This window comes from Beauveria bassiana (genome assembly GCF_000280675.1).
Source record: "Beauveria bassiana ARSEF 2860 unplaced genomic scaffold BBA_S00013, whole genome shotgun sequence".
Classification (NCBI taxonomy): Eukaryota; Fungi; Ascomycota; class Sordariomycetes; order Hypocreales; family Cordycipitaceae; genus Beauveria; species Beauveria bassiana.
This window is the reverse complement of record NW_007930848.1, coordinates 1-11,922: the sequence shown is the minus strand read 5'-3', so window position 1 is coordinate 11,922 and position 11,922 is coordinate 1. Positions and strand designations below refer to the sequence as shown.

General features: G+C 48.4%; 1 protein-coding gene across 1 annotated transcript; it reads left to right on the top strand.

Annotated features, from left to right (window-relative positions):
* Positions 1 to 9,882: 9,882 nt before the first annotated feature.
* Positions 9,883 to 11,667, top strand: BBA_05123 (Putative Zn(II)2Cys6 transcription factor; the record flags this gene model as incomplete). The annotated part of the gene is made up of 1 exon (XM_008600220.1): positions 9,883 to 11,667. One exon carries the CDS (start codon positions 9,883 to 9,885, stop codon positions 11,665 to 11,667), a length of 1,785 nt encoding a protein of 594 aa, XP_008598442.1.
* Between the last annotated feature and the right edge of the window lie 255 nt (positions 11,668 to 11,922).

Here is an 11,922-nt window from a genome sequence, read left to right as displayed (position 1 = left end):
AGGGAGGGAGCTTGAACCGATCCTTTCACCTCGCAGCAACCCCGGTTCTACGCCAAGGCCGGTTTGGGTGGGACACATGGCCCCCTGCACGGCTGTTTTATTTTATTTTATTTTATTTTATCCTATTTTATGTTATCCGTCTTTTTCTTGTACAGGTACCGATGTGTTCATGCAGAAGCCGGTCCGAGGAAACAAGCGCTCGAGTCAAGCGTCGAGTCAAGCAAGGGTGGGATAGTTTATTTACTGGTCGGCGGTCGGGGCATTGCAAGCCGGAGGCGCCAACTCGGTGAGTAATGTTCTAGTCGTTGACTCGTTGCTCCTCGGGAGTAATAAAGCAAGAGACGTTTGCTATTGGGCCGAACAAATATGTCGCTGAGACATTGACCCGAAATGGCCGGCTCGGCACATGTCGCTCTAGTTATTTAATCAGTACAGCGCAGGGCAGTGCAAGACGCCCGACAGGCCTTTGATTATCATCAATGGAAGCTCATCAAGCTACTTATGGAGAGAGGGGGGGGGCCGCATTCATGCAAAAAAATTGTAGCTGTAAATAACTATGTCCAGTGTACCAGTACCTGCTTGTAAAACACGCAGTTCGATGTAAATACACGCACGGCACCTCCCACATGGTTAGTTGAAACGGGCCTGGCAAGGGTTTTGTCAGGGTCACTGGTAATACAAAGAATACTGCCGAGCCAAGGCCATCTGTATGTACGTATGCATGTGGCATGCATCATAGACTGTTATTTTACTTGTTGCCCTGCCTGATATTGCCGTTGCGCAATAGACAAAATACCATCTATCCATCATGGATAGGGTATAATGCGATAGGACGCCCCCCCTCCCACGAATCCACGATGGGGAAGAAGAGATAAGGCAGTGATGACAACTCAACGGTCATCGCTGACAGCTCCGGCCGCTTCCCGCCAGGAAAATTCCAAGCTTGGCTAGGACGATCTATTGCATGGGTCTCCCATGCAATAACATACGTGGGAGATTGACCGCTGCTGCAACGCCACGGGTCGAAGAAGGTCGAAGGCTGTTTCAATGTTGAGACGTCCGGGAGAAAACCTAGTCAACTATCACTGACTAGTGCAAATCAACTCAAAGGAACATGATGAATGCTGCAACAAACGAAGCGCTGTTGAATACAGTAGTCGGAGAGTCGATTCGCGCCGTCATCGTGGCACAAATCAAGAAATTATTACCAAATTAGGGAGGGGGTTGCGAGGCCAAAAAAAAGGCTTTATTACCCGTCGCTTGCCAATCGGCAGAATTCGAGCAACAGGAACCAGTTACAGTGATTCAGGTGCCTAGTCGAATCTTGCATCTGAAACTGAATATAGATACACCCAATGCAACGTCACATCTTTCGATTAATCATATTTATTAGTAGGACTCGTTTCAGTAAGAGACTCTTGGTTAAGAATGCCTGTCGGATTCAATGACCGAGTTGCGTGCGGAAGAGGTCGGAAAATTAAATACCTCGTCGAAAAAAAAATTACGGAGTAGATTGGCAATACCGGAAAAACCCTTGGCAAAGAAAAGCTCATTGTCCTATCACGTTTTGATAGAACTGCATGATAAATAACGGTTGGGCAGCAGATCTATAAGCCCCCGGGATGGCGGCCAGGGTATTCCGGGTCTGAGTAGAAGGCGCCGACAGGGGGGCATTGCTCATTCTCGTACGATGGCTGATCTTGCCCCAGGAAAACAAAAAAGAAAAAGAACAAAAAAAGGTAAAAAGGTGTAAATAGTAAAAAAATAGAATAGAAAAGTCAACAAGGTTATCGCAAGGAGCTTATATTCCCGCTTTTTAGCAATTTTTCTTGAGGAGATATACTCTCGAAAAAAGACGTCCACTCGGTTACAGGATTGTGATTATTTATCCGTAATAATACTGTGAGCGTAAGTTTTTAGGTTGGCTTTGCTTTGATTTGATCCCATGTTGCACAATCTCCTTGCCGAGAGATGACTGTTATTTCCTTGCTTGAAATGGTCAAGCATGCGGATACTCGAGAGCGCCTACGGATTACATACTCTGTAATTATTAGGCAAGTTCAGTTTTTTGGCCCACTGGCCCGCCGCCCGAATCATGCAACGATGGGAAGAGCCGGAGCGCGCAGTACTCGGCAGTGTCACTGGTAGTTCTTTAATACCATGGCATCTGTTGGGGATTCATCAAGTTCCATCATAACGCCCTTTTTTTTTACTGGTAGTACAAGGCTGGAGCATCCGTGGTTTTGCATAATTCAAACGACAGCCAGCCCCCCGATCAAGGCTGACTCCATATTTCAAACAGTGAGTACAACGGTGACGGGAAAGAGGATGTGATTAGATGGCTTCGAGTCAGGGTTGCCGCCTGGTGAGACCTTGGAGAAGCGAAGCGATGGGTTATGCATTGCTGTCACTGCAGACAAGCAGTCTTCCCATCTTGATTTTATTACCGGAAACTGCAGGCAGCTTTGCCATTTTGGGTGTCGCTGCAGTAGCGAGCTGCAGCCCATGCGTTTTGTTTCACCCCATCAACTTTGTTCCGCTTGTTACAGGCCTGCGGCCTTTGAAAAATCTTTGAAAATCTTTTGTTGTACGAGTACATTCAAGGTACACCGGCTCCTTTCGGAGGTGTCAGACCGGAAACGAGGCAAGCAAACATGTAACAGGGACAAACTCTGAATGAGCGCGAGTAGACTTGCAATGAAACAATGCGAAAGAAAAAAAAGAAAAAAAAAAAGGGTGAGTTGCAGGGCTGTTGTCAGTGCGTCGCATCAACTGGGCTGCAGACGGAGGCAGGCAGACAGACAGACAGACAGACAGACAGGTAGGTAGGTAGGCAGACAATGCAGGTTACCCGTCATCTATCAACTGTGAAACAAGTTGCAAGTGTCAGCCCACTAGTTAAAAAAATTTCTGATGAAAAGAGGCAGTACGGATATCTAGTTAGTTAGCAAGTTAGGTAAATAGTTCAACAGTTGGCACTGTAATCGGGTGGTTCACTTGGCCCCAGGGCCCTAGTTACGGAATACGGCAGTTTCATCGCTAGTGGCGCGCATCAACTATGCCAGGTGAGTAATATGTGGGACATGGCCTGTTGTTGAGTTATAGCCAGCCAAGCTAGTGAATAGCAATGGTCGTGCGCGAGAAAAGAAGTAAAGAAAAAAAAAAAAAAATCCCTAAAATCATCGGCCTCACTACTCATGTAGTTACAGAAGCCATGTCGATCGATGACTATTGTTGAAAGAGGGATACCAACAATCGCAATTCATAAAATGATCAACCAAGACTGATCAACCAAGAACTAGATTTTTTTTACAGAGTACGGATACTGACGTCGTGACAAGTCATTCGCCGTACTGATAAACAAAACGTGGCACTTGCAGGGACACTACTTTGTAGACTAGTCAAGGTGGCTGCGCATCGAAATGTAATCTGTTCTGCCTTGTCCGACAAGTGGGCCGTCTTTTCTGCCTGCCTGCCTGTCACTTTGTCGTCTCACTGCGATCCCCTGTCAAAAAAGTTGCCTTTTGCCAGCCTTGTTATTCGTGCGGTCTAGGGCCGTATGCTTGTCATCAATAATCATATAGAAAATCACACTGTAATTTAGATATACATTGTCCTTGATATTTGCAGGTATAACATGAAACTTACCAGGATTAAATAAACCTTCCGGCAATCTGGTCCAGGGCTTAGCAGAGGCCTAGCAGTGCTACGGTAGATGTTATTTACAGGGAAGAATACAATCAATATACAGATAGTATAAAAAAAAGGGAAATAAAAATAAATAAAAGTAATAAAAATAAAAGGTCCGGCCTTGGCAGCTCGGTGTAGCCGTTTTTCATGCTAAAGCTGATTCGTGAACCTGCCACAAAATCTGTTTGGACTGTACGGATTATAATTGCAGGTGTCTTTTAATTCAAGAGGTTGAAATGAAGTCACCACATACATGCCCACTCAAAACCGCAAGGGCCAGGCAGAGTCTATTCAAATGCCCTTTCATCTTGTGTACTGGCGTTTGTCATTTAAGATGCGCATTGTCTCTTTATGAAACTCGGTATCAGCAGAGAGGTATTCAATGGGACATGACCACCAACATGGTGTGAAGGGGTGTCGCCCACTACCAGTAGACTCTACCCAGAGATCAATAACACCAACAGAAAGCATCACTACTCCATTAGGTACTCAGTAGTCACTAGTTCAATTTACATATTGCTCCATAAGCCGGCGCATGCCCCAGAACGTATGATTGGCAGCTAGACCCGGCGTAAGCAGCGACAGCCGAGCAAGGGCGGGCCTGCTGAACATCATCCACAAGGCTCCGTTCACCGTATAGCCCGCTGGAATAAGCTGCGATGGACTTGTTTCTGATTGCCTTGCCGGCTCTCGTTGAATGGGGGGTCCACCTAGGTTTTGGGTCAAATCGACCGTTCCATTTTTTTCTCTTTATTTTTTGTTGTCTGTGAGTTAAATCGAAGAGAATCAGGCGTGCATTTGTTGGGGGGGGCACAATGCAAAAAAGCGATCGGAGAACTATAGTTAATTCAAGACTACGAATAAGTCACCGATAAAGCTTCCTCTAATTAAGCCCAGAGCCACACTAATCCGCTCATGCACACACAGTACTATGAATAATAAAGGTGTCGCTATGCATTATATGGGCATTTCTAGAAACGCAGCTGGCTGATTGCAATTCTTTATCAGCATTATGCAAAGGGCCATGCCAAGCTGGCATTGATGTTCAAGTGATTAGCGCTGGGTATGCACAAGGGGCGCCACATTTTGGGGGCCCCCCCCCAACCGAGTTGGCGATGACGATTATTAGGAGAAAAAAGGTACAAATTGGTCGGGGGTAAAACATGGCCAATGTGCTCTTGTCGCAGGCTGTCCCGAGCTTTCTTTGGGAAAGAGTCATTGCGATGCAGCAGCATTAGAAGTGACCCCTAAATAAATCACAACATGACCACAAATTTCCAACGGCAAATGCCACCTTATCCTGCTCCCAACAACACCTGGGGCCTGGACCGCAAGAAAATGAGCCGATTTACTTTTTGGGCGATCCCTCCAACTAACTATCCAGCCTTGTGACTGAAGGCCGGACCAGAAAGAGCAGTGACATTCAATTTCCCACACCACTCCAGCGGCCGCCGGGGGGGGGGCATGAGGTTCGGCATCTTCCTTGAATATCCACTGAAGCAAAAAAGACACGGGGGGGGCCATCTGAACAAGATCAATCCATTGTGGTCAAGGCAGTTTCCCCAGAGCAAGCAAGTCCAATTTTGCTGACGAGAGGCCTCTCTCTCTCTCTCTCTCTCTCTGCAAGTGCCAACGAGATTTGCACGTCATGAATTGAGCGAAACAAAAAAGTCTTTTCTTTTCTTGTTTTTTTTTTTTTTTTTTCCCGTAAAAGGGCCCGAGAATAGAATAAGCTCAAAACCGAGTCATCATCAAGTTGGGCATGCCTATGTGGTCGATGCCGAGTAAATAACACAAAGAGCCAAGTCCCCCAGCCTGGGCTTGCCAACGCGGCCACGCGCCCTTGTGTGCGGCCAAAGCCACGAGGTAAAGTATTTTAATCGCCGAGTCTCTTTTTTTTGGGTACCAAAAACCTGAATCGCCACGCTCGTCTCATGTAGCGAGCCCCTTTGCTCAAGATAAGTTAGCGCAAGCCCACCAACTAACAACTGCCCAGTAAGATTGTTTCGGCGTGCATGGAAGCAAAGCAACCTTTTTTTTTTTTTTCCTGCTTTCTTGTTCATTTCAAACTATAGTTGGCCTCTTCTATAACTAGTTGCCAATCTATTTAATTTGTCTGTTGTTCATGCAAAAGAGTGTCCTGAACATGGGGGCGAGTGTGAGCGAGATTTGAAAAAAAAAAAAGAAATCAGGTTCCTTCTTGTCTTCTGCGCAAGTGCCGAGGAATTAATCAGGCCATTGGGAAAATCACTGTGCAGACAATTGCCGGGCTTCTTTTTTTTTATAGATATATTTGTTAACGCGAATCGTGAGCTAAGCAGGCCGGGGAGCCGTCAGACAAAACTTAAACTAGCTGGTGCCGGATACTATTCGTACACTAACTAACTAAAAAGTTTGCAACTGGGCAGGCAACTGGCTCCATTTCAGCCTCTTGTTTACCCCATCGTCCAGTGTTTCAATGCAGCAGATCGTCTGTAGCCTGAAAATCCTTAAACTATCCAAGGAACAAAAAAAGAAGAAAAAAAAAAGGCTCCATTGCGTAGATCGCGGGACGGTGGGCTGCCGAGAAGGCTTTTTCATGTAATGAGCTTGTGCCTGTCGGTCAGAGGGCTTCTCGTAACACAGCTTCTTCTTCTTCTTAAAGTGAAAAACATCCGACCGCTTACTGAGTACCTTGCTGGATAGCGTAATAGTCCGCAGATGTGCCGGAGTAAAAGTAGCGGGGGGGACGCTTCACCACCGAATGGCCATAGTGTCTATAGTTGAAACTATCCGTACGTATACGTCGAGTAATAGGGATCCTTGCGCTGCTGGTTGGACTTGCACGGGCCAGTCCTCATGGGCTGGCTGCCTCTGCAACTATTCGGTGCCCGTCTTTCAGTAGTTTATCAAGAGCTGCTGAAACAGTGCTACAGCCACAACATCCTTTTCATCTCTGACCTTGACGAGTTTTGTCGTGACTCTTGATGACTCGCTTTATTACGCGTCAAAACTCACCAGTCGGCGTGAAAGCCTTACCTGACTGAGACTGGCAAGGATGGGAGGTGCCTGCCTAGCTAGGGCCAAGGACAGGCTCGCCACGCGAGTTTTTTTTGGGTACCCCGACCCCCAAATGGTCAGCTCATCATGTCAAACTTAGCGTCCTTGTTGGCTCGCTGTTCCGTACTTGGTAATAGTATTACGAGCTTCCCCCCAGATGGCAACCTGCGCTTGCTCGTGCTGGTTCGATTGCAAAAGCCACAAAGGACCCATCTTCCCCGAGACCAAAAGGCCATTATGGCGTGCGCTAACGTAGGGACTGGAGACAAAAGCCCATCTCGGAAGTTATTAATCAAAGTACGGATAGTTAGTTATTAGGGTCAAACTGGATGTGCTACTGGGATTCACGCCAGGGCAGCAAATAAAGCTAGTTATTTAGCCATCATCTACGGAATACTGATGTTAATATGTTTGCTGCGCCCCGGGTTGGAGATGCATTGACAATTTGTCACTGGGTGTGTGTACCAATCGTGATACCTTCGTAAGGCTGCCTTCCCTCTTCAATGAACGGGATGGGCTTGGCCGGTGCTCAGTGCGCTCGTCCTATGCTGACCTGTGACCTGTGCGTCGGCGCTTTTTATTCTCACCCATTTGACCGGCTTATATGAACTGGATGTGTCCTTCAACGATGCCAATGCTACGAATTCGGATGTTCGGCCGGCGCCCCCCCCCCCCCCCTCCCCCCCTCCCCACCGCCCTCGTACCGGGAGCACATGTGCCCTCAACGACTCATGAGCTCTTCTCTCAGCATCGAGTAATCCGTAGGTATCCATCCATCCGTACGAATAGCTCGATTGCAGCAAGGTACGGTGTGTCCAGGCGAGCACATCACACCCCTGATTTTCCACAAGCGCATGTTTTAAAGTAACTAACTAAATACACTGCGCAGCCGTCCATATCAATAACTATGTAGACCCCCTCCTTCCAATCCCTCGACCGTTGTGGCGTTGGGACTCGCACGCATTTCCCCGCCCATAGGACATGACCAGTGGCGTGTGTCGTGCGCTAACACACAAGGAGGAAGAAAGCAGATATTGAACATATTTAGTTACTATCACAATAATAGTATTGATGGCGCCGAAATATAACATTTGTACCATTAAAGACAGCTGGCCCCTTTTGTCTGCTATTATTGCTGCCCTTGCTCCAAATATTTAGAGTCAGACACTAAATGCCAGCGGCTAGCAAGGGCGGCCACCACCAGAACTGGGTTGCGGGTATACTCTGTACAGTCCTGCGTGTGGGAGGCCAACCCCCCTTGTATGTTTTAGGTTCCCCGGTACCTTTTTTTTTTTTTATCAAGTTAGTTTGCAACAGGCATCACCCCATTATCATTAGTGACTGTGTGGCTCACAGACTAGCAATTCTGACTTATCTGCCAAGTTGGGCAGTCGTGCAGCACCCCCAAAGCCAAATGTGCCAGGAGGACTAAATAGTTCTAGTTCCCGTAACGAAGGTGCCAGAGTTTGGGCGGCCTGTGATTCATGAACAAGGAGACAAGCTAGAGCCGCTGCCCACATGGGGTGGTCTGAAAGATGCTGCCTTGTCTGTCCCCGTACTTCCATGGTGTCTTTGGCGACTCCCCCCCCCCCCGGTACCCGGCGCACGCACGCCACCATTGTATTATAGCTCTGCTGCGGTGATGCCGTGAACAATACTCCATAATATGATGGAGTGCAGCACACATATTGGAAACTGCCCGAGCCCGTCCAGCTCAAACATTTCCCTTGCCCTTCTATTAAGCTTCTTGTGCATGACAAGACACAACCCGCAACCTTGTGGTGAACAGGCCCTTTTGCATCTGCCACCCATCCATCCATCCATACATCCATGGATCCAAATTCCATCTCTCCTCCTCAGATTTCGGTTGTTGTCCGTTGACTCGAGTTCTTGCCACTTTTGCATTTGCCTGTCTTGAGAGCCGAAAGCCAAGACAAGTTCTTGTTGAGATCGTCGCCCACTATATACATAGCATTCCCTCTCCACCCACCGACCGTTTGGGACCTTATCGACTTCACTTGCCGACCGCTACTTAGTACACATATACCTGACGTATGCCTCTTCGAGTTGCCTTTGTCAACCCTTTTGGTAAATACAGCCAAATCTGGTCTTGTTCCTTTGACCACCTCGACTCTACAGCTTCTGCGCCTGAAAGCGACACAAACATTATTATTATTATTGGGCAGACTTTTACGACAATTGCTAGAGCAAAGTACTCTAGAGCTCTAGAGGGCTTCCACACCTGTCAAGGGCGCCGCGGCTATCAGGCGATCTACGCCTGACAACAGAGACATTGGTCCGATTGACTGGCACGCATTCGCTCCAAAGTCTCACCTTCGGCCCTTTGTTTGTGAAACTATATTGAGACACTACCTACTGAATTCAGCGCAGACACTTGACTTTCAAGTTCTGAAAAAGGACCGACGGAGAATAACCTGCTCTTGTGGGTGCGCGCCGACTAGCACGCTTGGAATGGGAGTGATTGGAACAATCTCACAAAAATTGCAGTAGTTTGCAATCTATTGAAAAACCCGAATCTTCCGATCAGGTGTCCTTTCAAGTGTTCCCGGCACGCCGCGGTTTACAGTCTTTGCGACTTTTGTCTTCAACATTTACACGACAAGAAATCACACGCCCGTTGTCTACCACCAGAGCTGTTGCACCTTGAAGAATAACTCGCTACATTCTTTTACTGTCCAACGACGACGACCACCGAATCCTTTGCCATCATCTCGAGAAGGAGCTTCTCCACTGCTGCGGCTCGCCGAAGCGATCTGAACAACCGAGAGCACGCAGCACCAAGTTTCACCAAGATATTGGACAGTACGACCACCACAGTGGCCTGTTTCAATCAAATTCCCCTTTGGCTTCCCCTGTTTGTGTACACTTACACGGGCCCGGGATAGAGCGCGCATTTCCCGTCATCACAACGAGACTGTTTTTGTATCAGCTACGACCCGCGTTGCTGTCGCAATCTCTATAAAAAGGCCGCAATCAGATCGCTCAGCTGCTATCCGGAGACAAAAGACCTCGAAGCGCTTTTTTTAAGGAAAAAAAGAAAAGACACGGACACGAATTTTTTTAAAAGAAACGAGAAAAACGAATTCTCCTGAAAAAGCACGGATATAGCAAAGCCAGTTTATAGCTCCCTCGATGCTATCTGTCAGCAGGCCCGTGGAGAGTGCGCCTTTCCCACCAGGCAATCGCCACGGCATCCCAAGTACACTATCCAATGAAGGGCAGCTCTCTTTGTATCCGCCAAAGAAAAGATCCGAACAGATTGTCAGAGTTGGAGGGTATTTGTCTCCGCCCATGTCTGGGTCTCCGCCATTTGAGCCGGCGCGGACTGCCCAAGATTTGAGTTCTTGTGGTAGCAGTCCTCGCTACGGGATGATGCCCTTGGATGCTTCGCAAACGAGACTGCAAATTGAACAACAGCCGGCAAGGGCTTCCAATCAACCCAGAAGCCTGCTCCCACTATCCAACACCTATCCGCAAGAGACGTCTCGTGGACCGCATATTCGTCGCTCGTCAGAGCACCGGCTTCCACCCCTACTGACTTACAACACACCCGAGCCTGTCAACAGCTTCTATGGCACGCCGGTACAGCGATATGCCTCACCTGCATCATCTATTACCCAGCACTCGGACTCGCAGCCTCGAAGCTCTGTGCCTGATTCCAGCATCAGAGCGTTATCGCCCAGATCGCAGCGCAAAACCAAAGGCCACGTCGCTTCGGCATGTGTCCCCTGCAAGAAAGCCCATCTACGCTGCGATGCGCAACGTCCTTGTGCCAGATGCGTCTCTCATGGAAAAGAAGACACGTGCGTTGATGTTCGCCACAAGAAGAGAGGCCGACCTCGCTTGAGGGACGACCGCGAGTCTCGAATGGATGCCGTCCGTTTTGCCCCTTCGCAAGATGGTGGCGCAAGGAGGACAACAAATATTCGACCTGCCTCACTGGGACACCCATCGCAGCCTTCCCTCTACGATCGCCCTAGTAGCGCTGCTCCATCGGCTTCATCAGCTTCTTCCTTTGCGCCGCCGCCGCGAATCTTCTCCGCAGATACTACTATCCATGGCGATCGACACCGTCGACTGATATGCGAAGCGCCAATTGTCTATATGAGAACGAACATGGACATTGTCAAGGCCTCTTCTTCCTTTTCCGAGGCTATTGGCGCTACCAGACTCATTGGAAGAAGACTCATGGAAATGGTTGCGCCTGAAACGTCGGAAACCATGATAGATGTTTGCAATGCTTTGAATGCTGAGCAAAAGAGAAGGGAGCCCGCATATCTGCCTCCAATTTATGACAAGGGCGATGAAGCTGTGCGCGCGCTGAGCTTTGCCCCAGAAATCGTCAATCGCATCGACTTTAAACACCATGCGTATTCCACTTTCAGAGCGCACGATGGACAGCCCCGATCATACCCTATTCGATTCGGCCTGCTCAGAGAGGGCTCTTTCTTCTTCATCGCGGCTCTGCTTAGTCTTCAGTCGCGCCCTCTCTACCACCAACCTGCCGCTACACACACACGCAACGTTGCTCACACTCTCCCACGTGCTTCACCGTCGTCGTCGTATGCTGCTCACGCAGCAATTGATTCGGATCATCGTCGATATAGTGACGGACCATCGGCCCTGCGCAGAGAAGCTGGAATGGCAAGGCAGGCGAGCCCACACGGAACCTCGCCCAGCATCGCGTATCAGTCCATTTACTCGGCTTCGCCGCACAGTTCTGAATACAGGAGACAGTCTCCTCTGCAAATACCCCGGAGCGAGGCGGGCACACCGCTGCTGAATCGCTCGAGCGAGTCGCAATACACACTGCCACCAATTCGGTCTTTGGCAGAGCGACCTCGCGATAAGTCGGCGCGAGATGGACGACAAAGGCGACTTAGCATCGGAGGGTTGATTAATAGTACGGCAAAATAGCCAAACATTAATGGTCATTAATCAGAAAATCATGCTTTGAGTAATGTATTAAATTAGTATGTACTGGCAGTAGGCAGTTGGAAAAGCGAAAAATTAGGCTAGACTCGTCACAAAAATAGAATTAAGAATTTGTATACAATGGTACACTCCGACTTGCCCTCATGAATTCTTTTGTTTTCTTCCATTACACTGATCATTCTATGGAGGTGAGAGTGTGATGCTTCGCAACTCAGTGTTGCAGCTTCTCGCGTCACG